Raw genomic sequence first — 23388 nt, forward strand, 5'->3', positions numbered from 1 at the left:
TGGCCTTTCCCCTTAGTGAGCTTGCAGATATACCTTCAGTTCAATAACAGAGTGAATCACTTCCATCAGTCTGAGCAGGTGAATGGCTTCTCCCTAGCGTGAACTCTCTTGTGTCTCTGTAGGCTAGATAAGTGAGTGAATCCCTTCCCACAATCTGAGCAGGTGAATGGCCTCTCCCCACTGTGAACTGTCTGATGTGCTAGCAGGTCATATGACTGAGAGAATCCCTTCCCACAGTCTGAGCAGATGAAAGGCCACTCCCCAGTGTGAACTGACAGGTGTGTCTGCAGTCTGTATGCGCGAATGAATCCCTTCCCACACACAGAACAGGTGAATGGCCTCTCCCCAGTGTGAAGTCGCTGATGTCTCTGTAAGTTGGATGACCGAGTAAATCCCTTCCCACAGTCTGAGCATGTGAACGGCCTTTCCCCAGTGTGAACTGACTGGTGTGCCAGTAGGTCACATGACCGAGTGAATCCCTTCCCACAGTCTAAGCATGTTAACAGCATTTCCCCAGTGTGAATTGACTGGTGTGCCTGTAGGCTGGGTGACTGAGTGAATCGCTTCCCATACACAGAACAAGTGAATAGCCTTTCTCTCATATGAACTTGCTGGTGTCTGTAGGTTGGATGAGTGAGTGAATCCCTTCCCACACACAGAACAGGTGAACGGCTTCTCCTCCGTGTGATTTTGCTAGTGTGTCTTCCTCTGGAATGAGTGAGAGAATTCCTTTTCACAGTTCTCTATCAATTCTCTGGCAATTCAACAAATTGATGTCAGACGTAGGAAAATCCTTGTACAATTACTGCAGTTGAAGAACTGATCTCTGGTGAACAAATGCTGGTATATTTTCAGCACCCTGGTTCCATTGAGTTACAACAGAAAACTTCATTTCAGACACAAAGCACGTTTCAGGCTGGGAAAAGATACTTCTTCATCTCCAAAGATCAACAACAGATACATTGGTTTTATAAAGGAAATATCTGGACAGAGGCAGCAAAACTGACGTGTTGTTGTGTTTGAGATTCCCGTACACTGATTCTCTGTCGTTTCTAACCTGTAATAAGATTTACAAAAGTCATCAATGGGTGAAGGACAGCACTTCAGTTGAGTTAATTTTCATCACTATGGTGGTCTCTGACATAACACTTTTGCAGCCAGGTTGAACCCAAATTGGAGGAACAACTCATCGTCTAACTGGGCACAGATCAGACATTCTGGAGTGGCCATCAAATTCTTTGATGATTTTCCTGTTTGTATTGGAATGGGACTTTTCATCTGTGACGTGGCTCAATTTGACTCTCTCCAACAGTATTATTCACTTGTCCCTCTAAGCTGCATGGGTGCACGGCCATGCAGTAACTGAAATACACTCACACAGATAGCCTTTGTCTCTGCACAGCTGGAATTTTAATTTAATTTTAATGTTGATTTAAAGTGCCACATAGTTTTCAGGCTGTGTAAGAATTTCTTGCTCAGACCAATAGTTGGCCTGTGCAGTTGCTGAAAAACTAAATTACAGGGAACATTAGTATCATTTGAAGTTCTTGTCATGTCCCCCAGAGTACTACAAAGAACACATGATATTACATGGCTGATCCTGGAGTCTTTCCAATTACACTGAACCCTTCTGTGCAAATGATTGACAGTGATGAACTCATCGATGGTAATGCAAATGACTATAAAGGAGAGGGGAATAGGCTTTCTCAATGGACTGTGGCATATTGTGAAATGGGTTGTGAAAGCTGCAGATTACTTGTTGCCCGGGACAAAGTGTTTGATATCATTATGTACCCAGAGAAAATATACACAACATGTTCTTACCAGTAGAAAGGTCCAGAACAAGAGGAAGTAGAACAAAAGTGATTTTCTCAATAAATTTTCTCTGGAAATGAGAAGTAGTAATAGGGGATGAGGAAATGGTGAACAAACCAGTTAAGTATTTTGCATCAATCTTCACTGTGGAAGACACTAGCAGTATGGTAAAAGTTCAAGAGTATTGGGGCTCAGAAATGAGTGACGTTACCAGGGAGAAGATTCTGTGGAAACTGAAAGGGCTGAAGGTAGGTAAATCACCTTGATAAGAAGATGGACATCTGCTGCAGGATTCTCTAAAGGTTAATTGGCAGGTTGAGTCAGTGGTGAGGAAGGGACATTCTTTTACAAGGGAGATGAGAAAGATTTTCTTTAGTCAGAGAGTGGAGAATCTATGGAATTCATTACTACAGGTGGCTGTGGAGGTAAGTCTTTATGTATATTTAATGCAGAGGTTGGTAGGTTCTTGATTGGTCAGGGCATGAAGGGATGAAGGCAGACATTGGGGTTGAGAGGAAAAACAGATCAACCTGATGAAATGGTGAAGCAGACTCAATGGGCAAAATGGCCTAATTCTGCTCCAGTATCTTTTGCCCAAGAACAAAAGCCGATGGAATGATATTGTTCTTTTTTCAATACAGCACTAAATGATAAATTTCATTGATTGGAAGGTAGACTCTTCATCCGAGATTACCTCGGAACTATATTTTGTTCTAAATTTCTAATCCTTGGATTTAGATTCACACAAAAAATGCTGGAGGAACTCAGCAGGCCAGGCAGCATCTATGGAAAAGAGGACTGTACTCTTCCACAGATGCTGCCTAGCCTGCTGAGTTCCTCCAGCATTTTGTGTGTGTTGCTTGGTTTCCAGCTTCTGCAGATTTTATCTTGTTTGTCATTGGACTTAGATAGCAGGAGCTCAGCAGTGTCTGACAGATCCATCTGTTCCTAGTCCCTGCGCCTACACACTCTACGGACTGGCGGGGAATGCACTGGAACTACCACCCATGGCTGCCTCAGTACGTAGAAACCCGTCTGTCCGATATAGTCCCAGTGATACACATGCGCGGCTAAAATGGCGCAGCATCTTTGCTCACCAGCAGAAAACTTCCCTGGGCTTGGGTACGGTTCGTGGGGCTGAGAGAGAGGGGAAGGAACAGGATTGTCCCAGGTTTGTAGGGCCTCAGTGTGTCCAGAGCTTACAGCAATTGTCCCTCAGTTGGGGTGCAGACGCCGGTGTTTATGAAAGACAAAAAAATCTGCAGATGCTGGAAATCCAAGCAACAGACACAAAAGAAAATCTGCAGATGCTGGAAATCCGAGCAACATACACAAAATGCTGGAGGAATTCAGCAGGCCATACAGCATCTACGGAAAAAAGTACAGCCAACGTTTCTGGCTAAACCCTTCCGCAGGACTGGAGGAAAAAAAGCTGAGGAGTAGATTTGAAAGTTGGGGGGGGGGGGGGGGAGAGAAATGCCGGTGAAACTTGGAAGGGGAGGGATAAAGCAAAGAGCTGGGAAGTTGATTGGTGAAAGAGACAGAAGGGATAGAGTAGGGGAAGGAGCACCAGAGGGAGGTGATGGGCGGGCAAGGAGATAACATGAGAGAGGGACAAGGGGATGGGAAATGGTTGGGGGTGTGTGTGGAGGCATTACTAGAAGTTTGAGAAATTGATGTTCATGCCATCAGTTTGGGACTACCCAAATGGAATATAAGGTGTTGTTCCTCCAACCTAAGTGTGGCCTTATCCCTACAGTTGAGGAGGCCATGAATGGACATATCAGAATATCGGAATGTGAATGGGAAGTGGAACTAAAATGGGTGGTCACTGGAAGATCCTACTTGTTCTGGCAGACGGAACATAGATGCTCAGTGAAATGGTCTCCCAATCTGCATCAGGTCTCAGCGATGGAGTGATAGGTGAAGACAAGAGGAACCCTATCCCTGGTAGGGTGGTGGGAGGATGGGGTAAGACCAGACATGCTAGAAATAGAAGAGATGCGATTGAGGGCAGCACTGATGGTGGAGGAAGGGAAGCCCCTTTCTTTGAAAAAGGAGGATACTGCCTTCATTCTAGAACATCTCTTCCATTTCATGCACTTCTGCTCTTACCCCATCCTCCCGCCACACTACCACGGATGGGGTTCTTCTTTCCTCACCTATCACCCAGCCAGCCACCGCGTCCAGCACTTAATTCTCCAAAACTTCTGCCATCTCCAAATGGATCACACCACCAAACACGTCTTTCCCTCCCCCCTACTTTCTGCAGGGATCACTCCCTACTTGTCCATTCGTCCCTCCCCTCTGATTTCCCTACTGGTACTTACCCTTGCAAGCGGAACAAGTGCTTCACCTGCCCCTACACCTCCTCCCTCACTACCATTCAGGGCCCCAAACAGTCCTTCCAGGTGAGGCGACACTTCACCCGTGAGTCTGTTGGGGTCATATATTACGTTCGGTGCTTCCAATGTGGCCTCTTGTATATCAGTGAAAGACCCAACATGGATTGGGAGACCGCTCGAGCATCTATGCTCCGTCCGCCAGAACAAGCGGGATCTCCCAGTGGCAACCCATTTTAATTCCACTTCCCATTCCAATATGTCCATCCATGGTCTCCTCCACTGTCGTGATCAGGACACACTTAAGTTGGAGGAACACCACCTTATATTCCATTTTGGGAAGCCTCCAACCTGATGGGATGAGCACTGATTTTTCAAACTTTCGGTAATGCTCCCCACCCCCTCCTCTCCTTCACCATTTCCCATACCCTTTTCTCTCTCTCACTTTATCTCCTTACCTGGCTATCACCATTACCCTTTTCTTTCTTCCAGGGCCTTCTGTCTCTTTCACCAATCAACTTCCAAGTTTTTTACTTCATCTCTTCCCCTCCAGGTTTCACCTATCACCTGTGTTTCTCTCTCCCCTCCCCGCACCTTTTATTCTCCAGTTCTGCCGAAGGGTTTCAGCCCGAAACGCCGACTGTGCTTTTTTTCCCATTGATGCTGCCTGGCCTGCTGAGTTCCTTCAGCATTGTGTGTGTGTTGCAACAGACACAAAACGCAGGAGGGACTCAGCGGGTCAGAAATCATCTACGGAAAAGAGTAAACAGTCGACGTTTCGGACCGAGACCTTCCTCTTTGACGTAAATGCTACCCGGCCTACGCTGTTTCTGAAAGCTCCGCTCCTACCTGCTACCGAAACTCCAGAGCCTTTTGTCTACTGAGCGCATGCGCGATATTCGGGACTAGCCAGTGTGTTTGATCGTTGCGTCACCGATGGCGAATTTGGATACGCGGGGGTTTCTGGGTAAGCACCGTGCTGTAAACTTAATGTATCTGTTGATTACGTTGTGATTCTTCTTCACCTTGTCTGCAAGGATAACCTCATCCTTTCTTTTAACCATCCTGATTTCTGTATTAAGTGTTTTCTTGCATTTTCATGATTCTACCAGAAGCAAAAGAAAATCTGCAGCTGCTGGAAATCTAAGCAGCACACAGAGAATGTTGGAGGAATTCTGCAGGCCAGGCAGCATCTATTTCCATAGTCACTTCTCTAAGGGTAATAAGGCGGCCGATGGGTTTTGGGGAGGGAATCTGGAATTGGATTAAACTGCTCTACACAGACATCTGTAGTGCAGTCCAGGTGGACGGGTGGGAAATAGACAGCTTCCCCATCAGGTCTGGAGTCAGGCAGGGTTGGCCTCTCTCCCCTGTCTTGTTCGTGTGCTGCATTGAGCCCTTTGCTGAAGCCATCAGGAGGGATGAGGGCATAAGAGGGGTGACACTCCCAGGCAGTGGAGAGACCCAAGTTAAAATCTCCCTGTACATGGATGACGTCACCGACTTCTGCTCTGATCAGAGGTCAGTTCACAGACTTATGCACATCTGCGAACATTTCCAGCTGGCGCTGGGGGCCAAGGCTAACCGCACGAAGAGCGAAGCCATGCTCTTTGGCAACTGGCCCGAACGATCCATTGTGCCCTTCATCATCAGGTCCGACCACGTGAAGGTGTTGGGGATCTGGTTCAGAGGGACCGAGGCGTACAGGAAGAACTGATGGGAGCGGACTGCCAAGGTGAAACAGAAACTGGAACTGTGGGGAGGGTGCTCCCTTTCGATAACGGGCAAGAATCTGGTCATCAGGTGTGAGGTGCTCTCAGGTCTGTTGTACTTGGCGCAGGTGTGGCCCATTCCCTGCTCCTGCAGCTTGGAAATCACCAGAGCCGTCATCAGATTCATCTGGGGATCAAGGATAGAGCGAGTCAGACGGGCCATTATGCACAAGTCCCTGGACAATGGGAGCAAGAACGTCCCCAATGTCACCCTCACCCTGATGACCAGCTTCGTGTTTGGCTGCATCAGGTTGTGTGTGGATCCCAGATACGTGGGCACAAAGTGGCACACCCTGGCTGCGAAGGATAGGTCTGGCCCCATTCCCACGCAATGCCCCAGTCAGCTGGTCATTGCCGCCATACCTGTCCTTCGTAGAAAAGTTATTCCAGGTCAATGCTTTTGACCATAAGGCTATTGGACAGTGGTCGGCACGTAATGTCCTGCAGGAGCTGCAGAAGGATAAGATGGACTCAGTGGGGTGGTTCCCTGAGCAGACTGTCCAGTACATCTGGCAAATTGCCTCATCGCCAGACCTCACTAACAGGCACCAAGACCTCGCCTGGCAGGTGGTGAGAGGAGCCCTCCCAATCAGATCCTTCCTGTATGCCCGGAACATTGTCTCCACACCCTGCTGCCCACGGGAGGACTGCAAAGAGGTGGAGTCAGAGAACTCACCTCTTTGCACACTGTGGGTTTGCAAAAGAGGTGTGGAGGAGGATGGAAGGGATGGTGTCAAGATTCATGCCCAGCAGCTGTGTAACTGAGGACTCCCTGATTTACGGGCTGTTCCCGGGGACGCACACAGAGACAAACATGCGGTGCTGCTGGCAGATCATCAGCTCAGTGAAGGACGCTCTTTGGTCAGCCCGAAACTTGATGGTCTACCAGCACATGGAGATGTCTGTGACTGAGTGCTGCCGGCTGGCACATTCTCGCCTGCAGGAGTACATGCTGAGGGATACACTCAGGCTTGGTGTAGCCACTGCGAAGGCCTGTTGGGAAAGGACCACAGTTTAAGGTTCATCACCCACAGGAGTGGGAGGGGTCGGGTGGGGAGGAGAATACCCCTCATCAGTGGTGTGGATAGATGAGTCAACATGGTGCCCCAGGAGTGGCTGGAAATGTATAGACTGTAAAGGAACTTTGGTAAAGGAATGAGAGTCAATGCCTGGATGTTTATTGTTAATAATTTTTATTTTATTGTAAATAAGTCTTTAATCCTTGCCTAAAGTTAGAGAGTCAATGAATGGTTTATTGTAAACATCTTTAATTTGAATAGGAACAAAGAGCCAATACATAATTTATTGTAAATAACTTTATTTATTGTATAAGGACTCAGATTTAACAAATGGTTTTTTCTATGTAAATAACTTTATTTTGTAATATTCCTGAATAAAGTATTTTGGAAAAAAAATAAGGCGGCCGATCGTACTGCAGTTAGGCCACCCTTGTTGTTCCAGAAGTAAGCGCAGATTGGTGCTGATGACACCTCCCAGTTTGGAGCAGCAGAGCAGTCCACTCCATCGCATGAAAGGGCAAAGTGGGGCAAGCTGGGTTGGAAGCAGCACGATGGTATGGGGCCTCACACAGATGGACTCATTATGGCTCCATTAGTACTATGGATAGCCCGATGTGTTCACAGGTTCACAAATGTGGGCAAGTGCGAATGACTGACCAAACTTGTTTTGCCCCTGTAGTATCTCAAGTTACAGAACAAATTTGTAGACATTGTATGAGATGTGTCTAACAGAATACGGGAAAACTGGTACAAGTAACAGCGGCTCATACCCTGTCATTAGATGGCCCTTCTGTACACTTACAGATGAACTTCATTCAGTTTCCTCAATGTGATGGGTATCAGTAGGTATTAGTCATTTTTGATCTGTTCTCACCATTGGTTGAAGCATTCCTTGTAGAAAGAATTATGCAGTTATGGTGGCAAAATGTTTATTAGAGGAAACAATCTCACAATTTGGGATCCCTGGGAAAATATCGAGTCCCAACAGTACCCATTTCACTGGCAAAGTCATTAAAGAACAAGCTACGCCTTACAGGTAGATCAAAATTTCTATTGTGTAGCCACCATCCTCAGTCAGCAGGCCTTGTAGAAATGATGAATGGAACAATTATGAATAAACTTTGAGTGAAGAAACTGGATTAACATGGAAACAGGTGCTGCTTTTGGTTCTGATGACTATTCGACTGCTCATAGAACCATTGGCCTGTCTGTCCCCGCATGAAATCATAATCAGACGGCACTTGCACCTGCCATCTGATGTGCCACTGGAATTTAAGCAGATGGATGTATATAACACGGAGAAGGGTATGCTGAACTATTGTATTGTCCTCACAAAAAGCATTACCAAATATCATCAACAGTTAAAGGCAGCCCAGCAACCATTGAATTGATTTCATTTCTTACATCCTTCACATACACAAGGAGTAAAAATCTTTACATTGTTTTTTACTAAATGTGCAATGTGCAATTTATAGTAATTTGTAAAATAGTCTGTACAGTAAGATATACAACAGGACAGTCAATATAGCTTATAGCATGAGTTAATCAGTCTGATGGCCTGGTGGAAGAACCTGTCCCGGAGCTTATTGGTCCTGTTAGGGTTTCATCGAGGCACGACTGCTCAAGCGTGTGGATGTGAGTTAGACCAGCGGGAAGAGTTTAAAAGAAGACAGCTTTATAGAGCGGGCATCAGAGGAATGGGTGACGGAGTAGAGAGAGACAGAGTAGGAGGGATTTGGCTCAACAGGGGTTAGGCAATAATGGGTTGAGGTGAGGTAAGTTACCTCTGGAGAATAGAAAGAGGAGGTATGTCTGTGAGGCTGGTGTTCTGTATTGGGTGTCAGATGTGGGAAGTCCGGGAGACTCACGTTCTCCCGGATGGCTACATCTGCGCCAGGTGCGTCGAGCTGCAGCTCCTTAGGGACTGGGTTAGGGAACTGGAGATGCAGCTCAATGACCTTCGTCTGGTTAAGGAAAGTGAGGGGTGATAGAGAGGAGCTATAGGCAAGTAGTCACACTGGGGCCTCGGGAGACAGATAAGTGGGTAATGGTCAGGAGAGGGAAGGGCAAGAGTCAGATACTAGAGAGTACCTCTATGGCTGTCCCCCTTAACAATAAATACTCCTGTTTGAGTACTGTTGGGGTGAATGGTCTACCTGGGCGAAGCAACAGTGGCCACGCAGAGTCTGGCCCTGTGGCTCATAAGGGTAGGAAAAGGAAGAAGCCAGCAGTGATAGGGGACTTTATAGCTAGGGGGTTAGACAGGCAATACTGTGGACGTAGGAAAGAAACATGGATGGCATTTTGCCTCCCAGGTGCCAGGGTCTGGGATGTTTCTGATCACGTCCACAATATCTTGAAAGTGGGAAGGTGAACAGCTGGAGGTTTGTGTAATAACGACATTGGTAGGAAAAGGGAGGAGGTCTTGAAAATAGACTACAGGGAGTTAGGAAGGAAGTTGAGAAGCAGGACCTCAAAGGTAATAATCTTGGGATTATCGCCTATGCCATGTGACAGTGAATTCAGGAATAGAGTGAGGTGGAGGATAAATGCGTGGCTGAGGGATTGGAGCAGGGGCAGGAATTCATATTTCTGGATCATTGGGACCTCTTTTGAGGCAGGTGTGACCTGTACAAAAAGGACGGGTTGCACTTGAATCCAAGGGGGACCCATATCCTGGCAGGGAGGTTTGCTAAGGCTATTGGGGAGAGTTTAAATTTGAATCACTGGGAGGTGGGAACCGAACTGAAGAGATGGGGAATGGGAGGTTGGCTCACAAATCGAGAAAGCTTGTAGACAGTGTGAGATGGGATGATAGGCAGGTGATAGAGAAAGGATGTGCTCAGACTGATGGTTTGAGATGTGTCTATTTTAATGCAAGAAGCATCATGAACAAAGCAGATGAGCTTAGAATGTGGATCAGTACTTGGAGCTATGATGTTATGGCCATTACAGAGACTTGGATGGCTCAGGGGCAGGAATGGTAACTTAGAGTGCCAGGCTTTAGATGGTTCAGAAAGGACAGGGAGGGAGGCCAAAGAGGTGGGGGTGTGACACTGCTGATCAGAGATAGTGTCAGGGCTGCAGAAAAGGAGGATGCGATGGAGGGATTGTCTACTGAGTCTCTGTGGGTGGAAGTTAGAAACAGGAAGGGGTCAGTAACTCTACTGGGTGTTTTTTATAGAACAGGGACAATGAGGACCTGATAGGGAGACAGATTCTGGAAATGTGTAATAATAACAGGGTTGTCATAGTGGGAGATTTTAATTTCCCAAATAACGATTGGCATCTCCCTAGAGCAAAGGGTTTGGATGGGGTGGAGTTTGTTAGGTGTATTCAGGAAGGTTTCCTGACACTATATGTAGATAAGCCTACAAGAGGAGAGCCTGTACTTGACCTGGTATTGGGAAATTAACCTGGTCAAGTGTCAGGTCTGTCAGTGGGAGAGCATTTTGGAGATAGTGATCACAATTCTATCTCCCTTACCATAGCATTGGAGAGGGATAGGAACAGACAAGTTAGGAAAGTGTTTAATTGGAGTAAGGGAAAATATGAAGCTATCAGGCAGGAACTTGGAAGCATAAATTGGGAACAGATGTTCTCAGGGAAATGTACGGCAGAAATGTGGCAAATGTTCAGGGGGTATTTGCTTGGCATTCTGCATAGGTACATTGCAATGAGACAGGGAAAGGATGGTAGGGTACAGCAACCGTGGTGTACAAAGGCTGTTGATAATCTATTCAAAAAGCAAAGAAAAGCATACAAAAGGTTCAAAAAAACTAGGTAATGATAGAGATCTAGAAGATTATAAGCCTAATAGAAAGGAGCTTAAGAAGGAAATTAGGAGAACCAGAAGGGGCCGTGAGAAGGCCTTGGCAAGCAGGATTAAGGAAAACCCCAAGGCATTCTACCAGTATGTGAAAAAGAAGAAGAAGAAGAAGAAGAAGAATAGCCCTTAACTCAGCAGTGGAGTTATCGAGGCACCGTCTTTTGATGATGTTTCCGTAGCAAGCTATTCTTGTTTTTATGAGGCCGAGTTGCTAGCTGGATGCTCAACCTGACTTGGTTTCGAACTCGGGAACCTTTGCTCCAGAGTCCGGCACAGATATTATTGTGCCACCAAGTTGGACCAAGTATGTGAAGAGCAAGATGTAAGATGTGAGAGAATAGGACCAATCAAGTGTGACAGTGGAAAAGTGTGTATGGATCCGGAGGAGATATCAGTGGTACCTAATGAATACTTTGCTTCAATATTCACTACGGAAAAGGATCTTGGCAATTGTATGGATGATTTACAGCAGATTGAAAAGCTTGAGCATATAGACATTAAGAAAGAGGATGTGCTGGAGCTTTTGGAAAGCATCAAGTTGGATAATTCTCTGGGACAGGATGAGATATACCCCAGGCTACTGTGGGAGGCAAGGGAGGAGATTGCTGAGCCTCTGGCGATGATCTTTGCATCATCAACAGGGATGGGAGAGGTTCCGGAGGATTGGAGGGTTGCAGACATTGTTCCCTTATTCAAGAAAGGGAGTAGAGATAGCCCAGGAAATAGACCAGTTAGTCTTCAGTGGTTAAGTTGATGGAAAAAATCCTGAGAGGCAAGATTTATGAACATTTGGAGAGGCATAATATGATAAGGAATAGTCAGAGGCAGGTCGTTGATGAAGGTAGAGCAGTAGATGTAGAGTTTGTGGATTTCAGCAAGGCATTTGATAAGGTACCCCATGAGAAAGTAAGGAGGCATGGGATCCAAGGGGACATTGCTTTGTGGATTCAGAATTGGCTTGCGCACAGAAGGGAAAGACTGGGTGTAGACAGATCATATTCTGCATGGAGGTTGGTGACCAGTGGTGTGCCTCAGGGATCTGTTCTGGGACTTCTACTCTTCGTGATTTTTATAAATGACCTGGATGAAGAAGTGGAGGGATGGGTTAGTAAATTTGCTGATGACACAAAGGTTGGGGGTGTTGTGGATAGTGTGGAGGACTGTCAGAGGTTACAGCAGGACATTGATAGAATGCAAAACTGGGCTGAGAAGTGGCAGATGGAGTTCAACCCAGATAAGTGTGAGGTGGTTCATTTTGGTAGATCAAATTTGATGGCAGAATATAGTATTAATGGTAAGACTCTTGGCAGTGTGGAGGATCAGAGGGATCTTAGAGTCCAAGTCCATAGGACATTCGAAGCTGCTGTGCAGGTTGATTCTGTGGTTAAGAAGGCATATGGTGCATTGATCTTCATCAATCGTGGGATTGAGTTTAAGAACAGAGAGATAATGTTACAGCTATATAGGACCCTATTCAGACCCCACTTGGAGTACTGTGCTCAATTCTGATCACCTCACTACAGGAAGGATGTGGAAACTAGAAAGGGTGCAAGAGAGATTTACAAGGATGTTGCCTGGATTGGGGAGCATGCCTTATGGGAAAATGTTGAGTGAACTCAGCCTTTTCTCCTTGGAGCGGCAGAGGATGAGAGGTGACCTAATAGAGGAGTATAAGATGATGATAGGCATTGATCGTGTGGATAGTCAGAGGCCTTTCCCAGAGCTGAAAAGGCTAGCATGAGAGGCACAGTTTTTAAGGTGCTTGGAAGTAGGTACAGAGGAGATGTCAGGGGTGGGTTTTTTACACAGAGTGGTGAGTGCGTGGAAATGGCTGCTGGCAGCAGTGGTGGAGGTGGAAACAATACGGTCTTTTAAGAGACTCCTGGATAGGTACATGGAGTTTAGAAAAATAGAGGGCTATGGGTAACCCTAGGTAGTTCTAAGATAAGGACATGTTCAGCACAGCTTTGAAGGCCAAATGGCCTATATTGTGCTGTAGGTTTTCTATGTTTCTATGCATGACCATACACTTTCCAACATTGTATTTGATTTGCCACTTCTTTGCCCATTCCCCTAAACGATCTAAGTCTCTCTGCAAGGAGATCATCATCACCTCCTGCAAAGAAATAATTGGGTTCAAGACGAAAAAACATCAGGATTGGTTTAATGATAACAACAAACTATTCCAACAACTCATCGGCGAAAAGAGAAAAGCTTTCATCACCTTACAAAATGATCAACAATCGACTACCAAAAGGAAACGTTATCAGGAATGCAAGGCTGTGGTCCAGAAGAGCACCTAAAGCCTGAAAAACCAATGGTGGAGGAAGAAAGCTCAGGAAACCCAACAACTAGCCGACGCCAATGACACAAGGCTTTTTCAATTCAAATAAAGCTATTTTTGGCCCATCCACTCACGGTCAAGCCGCTCTCAAAAGCAAAGATGGATCAACCATCCTGAAGAGCAATGCTGACATCAATTCTAGATGGAGGGAGCACTTCGAAGATCTTCTAAATCAGACCTTCTTATTTGACAGGAATGTGATTAACAACATTCCAAAACAGCCTGTTGACAACTCCCAAAGCAAAATACCAACATTTGAAGAAGTCAAACCTTGAAAAACAACAAGGCCACTGGACTCTATGGAATACCAGCCAAGGTCTACAAAATTGGAGGTAACCCAGTTCATTACCAACTGCATCAAGATCTGGATAAATGAAGACATACCAGCAGACTTTAGAGACTCAGCAATCATTACCATCTACAAAAGGGAAGGTGATCGATCTGAATGTGGAATTTCCCTGTTAGCAACAGCAGGAAAGATCCTCACCCACATCATGAACAACCGGCTCAAGCCTTTAGCTGAGAAGATCCTTCTGGAGATACAAGCCGGTTTTTGACCATCAAATGGAGCAATCGACATGATCTTCACAATGCGACAACTACAAGAAAAATGTTGTGAACAACTTCAACCTTTGTACATGGAATTCATCAACCTCACCAAAGCCTTTGTCTCGGTATTAAGGGAACTCCTACGGAATGTCCTATCCACCTGTGGATGCCCTGAAGAGTACATTTGAATCCTGAGACTCTTCCACGATGGCATGCTTGCCACAGTCATGTCAACAATAGTAACTGTGAGCCTTTTCAAGTCAGATCAGGAGTAAAACAGGGATGTGTGATTGCCCCAACTTCGTTCACCATCTTCATTGCGACAATCATCCACATCATCAAGGATGACCTACCCCCAGGAATCGAAATTGTCTACAGAACAGATGGCAGACTTTTCAATCTTGTCCAAGTCCAAAAACAAGACATCCACAAGTTCCCTCATTGAGTTCCAATACGCAGATGACAACAGTGTTGCAGCTCTCTCAGAAAACCACCTGCAACAGATTCTGACTGCCTTTAACTGTGCATACACGAAAATTGGACTTGCCATCAATTCCAAGAAGACTCAGATCATCTAGCAACTGTCACCAACTGAGACAAATCAGATAAAACCAACAATTCAACTTGGTGAAACAACCTTGGAAAATGTGGAACACTTTCCGTATCTTGGAAGTCACCTCTCCTCCAATGTCAACCTTAATGACAAGATCCAACATCATCTTAAATGCATTGGAACAGCTTTTGGACATCTCTGAACAAGAGTCTTTCATGATCATGATATCTGAACAGACACCAAAATGTTAGTGTACAAAGCAGTGGTGATCCCAGTGCTCCTGTATGCATCAGAAACCTGGACAACATACCGACCACATCTGAAGGCACTTGAAAACTTCCATCAACACTGTCTTCGAAACATCTTAAATATCAGCTGGGAAGATAGAAGAACCAATGTCAGCATGCTAAATGAAGCAAAAACAATGAGCAATGAAGCCTTCGTCATCAAGAACCAACTAAGATGGAGCAGTCATGTTGTTCGGATGAAAGACGAACGTCTGCCGAAACAAATCTTCTACTCCCAGCTTAAAGAAGGCAAACGTAAAAGAGGCGGACAACAGAAGAGATTCAAAGACGTCTTAAAAGCCAACATGAAAAAATGTAACATTGACATCAACAATTGGGAAACCAATGCCAAGGACAGGAAACTCTGGCAAACCATCATCCGATAAGGAACAGCAACTTTCGAAGCCAACAGATGTGCAGAATTAGAAGAAAAGAGAAGAAATTGGAAAGAGAGGCAGCAACAACCAAAGCCCGATTGGACTCATAAGCCACTTGAGAGCCCATAACTAGAACTTCAGAATGAAGACCATCATCCTCAACCTCGAGGGATAGCCACAACAACAACAATGGCTAAGTCTCTCTGTAGGCTCTCTGTTTCCTCAACACTCCTCCACCTATCTTTGTATCATCAGGAAATTTAGCCACAGATCCATTAATACCATAGTCCAAATCATTGCCATACATCGTAAAAAGCAGCGGTCCCAATGCCAACCCCTGTGGAACTCCGCTGGTAATCAGCTTCCAGCCAGAATTGGATCCCTTTCTTCCCACTTTCTGTTTTCTGCCGACCAGCCAATGCTCCACCCATACTAGTGACTTCCTTGTAATTCCACAGGCTCTTATGTTGCTAAGCAGCCTCACGTGCAGCACCTTGTCAAAGGCCTTCTGTAAATCCAAGTACACCACGTCAATTGCATCTCCTTTGTCTACCCTGCTTGTAATTTCCTCAAAGAATTGCAGTAGGTTTGTCAGGCAGCATTTTCCTTTCAGAAAACTAGTTTTGGCCAATCTTGTCATGTGCCTTCAGGTACTCCATAATCTCATCCCTAACAATTGATTCCAACAACTTCCCAACCACTGAAGTCAGTCTAACAGGTCTATAGTTTCGTTTTTGCTGCCTCCCACACTTCTTAAATAGCGGAGTAACATTTGTAATTTTCCAGTCATCCAGTACAATGCCAGAATCTATCGATTCTTGAAAGATCATCATTAATGCCCCCGCAATCTCTCCAGCTACTTCCTTCAGAACCCAAGGGTGCATTCCATCAGGTCCAGGAAGTTTATCCACCCTCAGACTATTAAGCTTCTGAGCACCTTCTCAGTCATAATTTTCACTGCACATACTTCACTTCCCTGACACTTTTTAATGTTCGGTATACTGCAGATGTCTTCCACTATGAAGACTGATGCAAAATACACATTTAGTTCCTCTGTCATCTCTGCAATATCTCCAGCGTCATTTTAGATTGGTCCTATATCTATCCTTGACTCTCTTTTACCCTTTATATACTTAAAAAAACTTCTAGTATCTCCTTTGATATTAGTTGCCAGCTTCCTTTCATAATTCATCTTTTCCTTCCTGATGACCTTCTTATTTTCCTTCTGCAAGTCTTTAAAAGCTTCTCAAACCTTTATCTTCCCACTAGCTTTGGCTTCCTTGCATGCCCTCTCTTTTGCTTTTACTTTGGCTCTGACTTCACTTGTCAGCCACGGTAGTGTCCTTCTTCCCTTTGAAAATGTAAAATGTATTCTTATTTGGAATTTATCTGTCTTGCACTTCCCTCATTTTTCACGGAAGCTCCAGCCATTGCTGCTCTGCTGTCTTTCCTGCAAATGTCCCTTTCCAGTCAACCTCTGCCAGTTCCCCTCTCATGCCATTGTAATTTCCTTTATTCCACCGAAATGCTGACACATTGGATTTTATTTTCTCCCTCTCAAATTTCAATGTGAACTCGATCATATTGTGATCACTGTTCCCCAAGGATCATTGCACAATCATTAGGATTACCTCCGGATCATTGCACAACACCCAATCCAGCACAGCCGATCCCCAAGTGGGCTCAACAGCAAGTTTTTCTAAAAAGCCATCCTGTAGACATTAGAAAAAAAACATAGAAAACCTACAGCACAATTCAGGCCCTTCAGTCCACAAGGTTGTGCCGAACATATCCCTACCTTAGAAATTACTAGGGTTACCCATAGCCCTCTATTTTTCTAAGCTCCATGTACCTATCCAATAGTCTCTTAAAAGACCCTATCGTATCCACCTCCACCACCGTTGCTGGCAGCCTATTCCACGCACTCACCACTCTCTGAGTGAAAAACTTACCCCTGACATGTCCTCTGTACCTATTCCCCAGCACCTTAAATCTGTGTCCTCTTGTGGCAACCATTTCAGCCCTGGGAAAAAGCCTCTGACTATCCACACGATCAATGCTTCTCATCATCTTATACAGCTCTATCAGGTCACCTCTCATCCTCCGTCACGCCAAGGAGAAAAGGCAGAGTTCACTCAACCTATTCTCATAAGAAATAAATATATATACTAAAGCTATTATGAACTCCGTGGAGCATGTGGGGATCTTCCGATATCCAGGCTTGCTTGCTTGCTTTCTTTCTTTCTCTTTCTTTCTTTCTTTCTATAGGGATATGTTAGGGGGAGGGGTTAAGGAGAGGGGGGAAGGGTTGATAATTTTTTTTTCTTTCTTTCTGTAATAATTTGAAAACTCAATAAAAAATTTTTTTTTAAAAAAACAAACCTATTCTCATAAGGCATGCTCCCCAATCCAGGCAACATTCTTGTAAATCTCCTCTATACCCTTTCTATGGTTTCCATATCTTTCTGTAGTGAGGCGACCAGGACTGAGCACAAATTCGACAAATTCTCTCTCTTGAGGTCCAGTATTGATCTGGTTTTCCCAATTCACTTTCATATTAAAATCCCCAACGATTATCATGATATTGCCTTTCTGACACACCATTTCTATCTCCTGCTGTAATTTGTAATCCACATCTTGACTGCTGTTTGGAGGCCTGTATACAACTGCCATTAGGGTCATTTTACCCTTCCATTTCTTAACTCAACCCACAGAGACTCTACACCTTCCAATCCTGTGTCATCTCTTTCTAATGATTTAATATTATTTCTTATACACAGGGCCACACCACCTACTTTACCTACTAACCTATCTTTCCAATACACCATATATCCTTGGACATTCAGCTCCCAATGCCAGCCATCTTGTAGCCAAATTTTAGAGATGGCCCCAACATCATATTAGCCAATCTGTAGCCGAATTTCAAGATCATCCATTTTATTTCTTATGTTGTGTGCATTAAAATATAACACTTTCAGTCCAGTATTTGTTGCTTTCTACTTTAACTGCACCATGCCTCTATTGTCCTGTAACTCATGCCACTGGTTGTGATTAAGTCTCATTTCCTGCCTGTTCTTTCCATAATCTCAGTTCCACGCTATCCTTGATTTATTTGTTTTTCCCTTCCTCAACCCTATCACTCTGGTTCTCACCCCCCCCCCCCCGGCTAAATTAGTTTAAACCCTCCCTAACAGCTCTATTAAATGTGTCCACTAGGATATTGGACCCCTTTGGGTTCAGGCATAACCTGTACTTTTTGTACAGGTTGTACCTCTCCCAGAAGAGGCCCCAATGATCCAGGAATCTGAAGCCCTGCCCCCTACACCAGTCTCTCAGCCACACATTAATACACCTGATCATGCTATTCTTGCCCTCACTTGCATATGGCACATCCTGTAGCATGCAGACTGATTGGCCAGACCAATAATGGACAGTTTTAATTTTGGTTGCTCTTGTTTCAACTTCTGCCTGTACATGGGCAGAAGCAGGATGGAGGAGTGGTCAGACTTCCCAAGCAGTGGACAGAGAAGCACTTTGTAAGTTTTGTGGAAGGGAGGGTAGCAGTGATTGAATGTGCTATCTCCCCATGTGCTCACTTGGATGTGTTGACAAAACTTCAGACAGACATTAATCAGCGACACATGATTAAAGTCTACGGCGATTTTGAAAGCAGCCTCCAGGTGTACAGTCTCCAGTGTGCTGATGGTCTCGTACAGTTCCTTGAGAACTAGGTCATTATCTACCTGCGGTGGAATATACACAGCTGAGATAATAACAGTCCTGAACTTCCTAGGCTGCCAGAAAGGTCTACACAGCAGCACAAGGTACTCCAGATCCTAGGAACAAAAGGATTTGAGGGCATGCACATTCCAGGGTTTGCACCAAGCATTATTGACCATGAAGTATACCCCTCCTCCAAAGAGGTTTTTAGACATGTCTGCCTGGAACAGGATTCGATGGTGTCATCCAGTATCTCCTCCATCAGCCAGGTCTCCACAAAGCACAGAACGTTACATTCCTTTGTTTCCCTCTGGTAGGAGATTCCAGCTCTCAGCAGACACAGCTTGTTGTCCAGAGACTGAACATTAGCCAGGAGTACATGAGGGAGTGGCAGCCGATTAGCATAACATCTCAACCAGGATGCCGGCCCTTGTCCCTCGCCTCTGATGCCACTTCTGAGGTAGTGATGGTGTAATAAATGAGCCTCCCATGGATTGTGTAAGCAAGGGTCCCCAGTGTAGAAAAGGAGGCATGTTGTGGGTAAATGCTGTCTTCCCGATTTTCAGAAGAGTCAGTCAATAATATCTGATAGGACTATCAGCTTTTTGAACAAGAAATAGGAAGGAAATTGCAGAAATTAGCAGTACACTGTAAAGTTGGTATGGAGCTTACAACACGGCTGCCATATGCGGCGCAGTCGTGGAAACCAGCAGAAGATGCTAAGTGCTGCAGCATTGAGCCCCAAGATAACGTGCTAGTACGGAAATTTAAAAGGAAGAACTTTTTGGAACTTTGAAGGACGATTTTGGGTTTTACTGGTCACTAATATAGCCATCGAAGTAAGAGAGAAGCCATTGTGGGATCACACTCTGACTGTAAGAAGGTGGCTAATGAAGTAGAAAAATGAAACCACTGAGAGCACCAATGATTGTGGTTGGATTAGTGCTTTTTCCTTTCTCTGACAGATGTAATAGCCATGAATACTTTCTTATGAATGACTTACGAACATGCAAATAGGACCAATATCTCCATTTGCTTGGTTTGTATGGCTGTGCTGGCACATGTAGAAATGTGTGTATCTGTTTTACTATGCCCTTCAGAAAAATAGATGAACTGTAACTTTAATTGGTCCAGGCCCTCAGCCCTGGATACATTTGGTTTCTGGTACAATGATGATGGGACTCAGGCACCAAAAAAGTCATTAAGAAGGTAAAGATGGAATATGTAAGTAAACTAGCCAATAATATTAAGAAGATACCAAAAGTTTCTTCAGGTACATAAGGTGTAAAAGAGAGGCAAATGTAGATATTGGACTACTGGAAAATGATGCTGGAGAGGTAGTAATGGGGGACAACAAAATTGGGGATGAACTGAGTAAGTACTTTGCATCAGTCTTCATAGTGGAAGACACTAGCAGTATGGTGGAAATTCCAGGTTTCATGGGTCATAAAGATTGTGAAGTTACCTTAGAGAGAAGACTCTTGGGAAACTGAAAGGTCTGATGGAAGATAAGTAACCTGGACCAGATGGCGTACACCCCAGGGATTTGCAAGATGTGACTGAAGAGATTATGGAGGCATTAATAATGATCTTTCAAGAATCACTAGATTCTGGAATGGTTCTGGAAGACTGGAAAATTGCAAATGTCACTCCACTTTTCAAGATGAGAGAGAGGCAGAAGAAAGGAAACTACAGGCCAGTTAGTCTGACCTCTGTGGTGTTAGAAAGATGTTGGAGTCGATTATTATGGATGAGGTCTCAGGGTACTTGAAGGCACATGATAAAATAGGCTGTAGTCACCATGGCTTCCGCGAGGGAAATTCTTGCCTGACAAATCTGTTGGAATTCTTTGAAGAAATAACAAGCAGGATAGACAAAGAAGAGACTTGGTTGATGTTGTGTACTTGGATTTTCAGAAGTCCTTTGACAAGGTGCCACACATGAGGCTGCTTAACAAGTTATGAACTCATGGTATTACAGCAAAGATTCTAGCATGGATAAAGCAGTGGCTGATTGGCAGGAAGCAAAGAGTGGGAAGAAAGGAAGCCTTTTCTGGCTGGCTGCCAGTGACCAGTGGTGTTCCACAGGGGTTGTGCCAAAAGTTAAGGACTATTCACAGATCCAACAGAAATAAGCCTTGCACATGCAATGCTGCATGCAACAGACTTTATTGCTAAGTTACACCAAGTGGTACTTATCTCGGAAGTGCCCTGAGCCCATTTAATTGCAGTGTCCCATTCCAATCAGTCCACAGCGTCAGTTGTGCCCTAACTTGTGATGACTCAAGAGACCTCACCACCGGTGGTGCTCATTCTCTTATACACTGATCACTTCTCTCCATCCCTACCTGGGTCGATCCTTTGTCCAGGTGACCCATCATGTGACCATTACCTCGGCACTGCAGGCTCAGGTCAGCAGAGACAATACCTTGGTCATCTGGCACCCAGGTCACCCTTCCCCTGCTCATCACACATTTGATCCCAGCAACTGTTCCTCGCTCGCCCTCTGGCTGACATTTTAGGATTCTTACTTCAACAGGGGTCTGTGTTAGGACCAATTCTTTTTATGTTACAGTACATGTCAATGATTCAAATGATGGAAATCATTGAATCAATGTTGAACCATGTAACTTGCTCTAGAATTACCGCACAGCCTTCTATTTTTCTAAGCTCCATGTACCTATCTAAAAGTCTCTTAAAATACCCTGTTGTATCCGTCTCTACCACTGTCGCTGATGGTGCATTCCACACACCCACCACTCTCTGTGTAAAATAAACTTACCTCTGACATCCCCCTTGTACCTGCGTCCAAGCACCTTAAAACTATGCTCCCTCGTGTTAGTCATTTCAGCCCTGGGAAAAAGCTTCTGACTATCCACACAATCAATGCCTCTCATCAGGTCACCTCTCACTTCCTATCACTCCAAGGAGAAAAGGTCAAGTTCTCTCAACCTATTCTCATAAGGCAGGCTCTCCAAACCAGGCAAAATCCTTGTAAATCTCCTCTGTCATCTCTCTATGGTATCCACATCCTTCCTGTAATGAGGTGACCAGAACTGAACACAAGTGGGATCTAACCAAGGTCTTGTATAGTTGTAAGATTATCTCACAACACTTGAACTCAGTCCCATGGTTGAAGGCCATCACACCATATGACTTCTTAACAAAACTGTCAAGCTGTGCAGCAGCTTTGAGTGTCCTGCACACGGATCCCAAGGTCCCTCTGATCCTCCAAACTGCCAAGAGTCTTACCATTAATATTATATTCTGTCTTTAAATTGGACCTATCAAAATGAACCACCTCACATGTATCTAGGTTAAACAACATCTGCCACTTCTCAGCCCTGTCCTCCATCCTATCAATGTCCCACTGTAACCTCTGGTAATCTTCCAGACTATCCAGAGGATAAGACGCGAAAGAATAGGATCTATCAAGCGTGACATTGGGAAAGTGTGTATAGAACCGGAGCAAATAGCAGTGGTACTTAATGAATACTTTGCTTCAGTATTCACTATGGAAAAGGATCTTGGTGATAGTAGTGATGACCTGCAGCAGACTGAAAAGCTTGAGCATGTAGATATTAAGAAAGAGGATATGCTGGAGCTTTTGGAAAGCATCAAGTTGGATAAGTCACTGGGACCAGATGAGTTGTACCCCAGGCTACTGTGGGAGGTGAAGGTGAAGATTCCTGAGCCTCCGGTGATGATCTTTGCATCATCAATGGGGACGGGAGAGATTCCGGAGGATTGGAGGTTTGCGAATGTTGTTCCTTTATTCAAGAAAGGGAGTAGAGATACCCCAGGAAATTATAGATCAGTGAGTCTTACCTCAGTGGTTGGTAAGTTGATGGAGAAGATTCTGAGATACAGGATTTATGAACATTTGGAGAAGTGTAATATGATTAGAAATAGTCAGCATGGCTTTGTCAAGGGCAGGTCTTGCCTTGTGAGCCTGATTGAATGTTTTGAGGATGTGACTAAACACATTGATGAAGGAAGACAGTAGATGTAGTGTATAAGGATTTCAGCAAGGCATTTGATAAGGTACCCCATGCAAGGCTTTTTGAGAAAATAAGGAGGAATGGGATCCAAGGGGACGTTGCTTTGTGGATCCAGAACTGGCTTGCCCACAGAAGGCAAAGAGTGGTTGTCGATGGCTCATATTCTGCATGGAGGTCAGTCACCAGTGAAGTGCCTCAGGGATCTGTTCTGGGACCCATACTGTTTGTGATTTTTATTAATGACCTGGATGAGGAAGTGGAGGGATGGGTTAGTAAGTTGGCTGATGACACAAAGGTTGGATGTGTTGTGGATAGTGTGGAGGGCTCAGAGGTTACAGTGGGACATTGATAGAATGCAAATTTGGGCTGAGCAGTGGCACATGGAGTTCAACCCAGGTAAGTGTAAAGTGGTTCATTTTGGTAGGTCAAATATGATGGCAGAAAATAACTATATAACCATATAACAATTACAGCGTGGAAACAGGCCATCTCGGCCCTTCTAGTCCATGCCGAACACTTACTCACACCTAGTCCACTGACCTGCACTCAGCCTATAACCCTCCATTCCTTTCCTGTCCATATACCTATCCAATTTTTCTTTAAATGACAATATTGAACCTGCCTCTACCACTTCTACTGGAAGCTCGTTCCACACAGCTACCACTCTCTGAGTAAAGAAGTTCCCCCTCATGTTACCCCTAAACTTTTGCCCCTTAACTCTCAACTCATGTCCTCTTGTTTGAATCTCCCCTACTCTCAATGGGAAAAGCCTATTCACGTC

At 44.8% G+C, this 23388-nt stretch overlaps 1 protein-coding gene across 3 annotated transcripts in view; it reads left to right on the forward strand.

Annotated features, from left to right (window-relative positions):
• The first annotated feature begins 4961 nt into the window (after positions 1-4961).
• The window catches only part of LOC140735011 (protein mono-ADP-ribosyltransferase PARP11-like), a 232557-nt gene continuing 214130 nt past the window's right edge, over positions 4962-23388 (forward strand). For 2 of the 3 annotated variants that reach the window (XM_073059823.1, XM_073059831.1), the window contains exon 1: positions 5079-5124. In XM_073059823.1, the coding sequence (XP_072915924.1) occupies positions 5094-5124 (31 nt within the window). In that variant the 5' untranslated portion in view covers positions 5079-5093. Of the gene's footprint in view, positions 5125-23388 lie in introns of all 3 variants that reach the window. The other variant, XM_073059824.1, reaches the window with a different exon arrangement.

This window comes from Hemitrygon akajei, chromosome 10 (genome assembly GCF_048418815.1).
Source record: "Hemitrygon akajei chromosome 10, sHemAka1.3, whole genome shotgun sequence".
NCBI lineage: Eukaryota > Metazoa > Chordata > Chondrichthyes > Myliobatiformes > Dasyatidae > Hemitrygon > Hemitrygon akajei.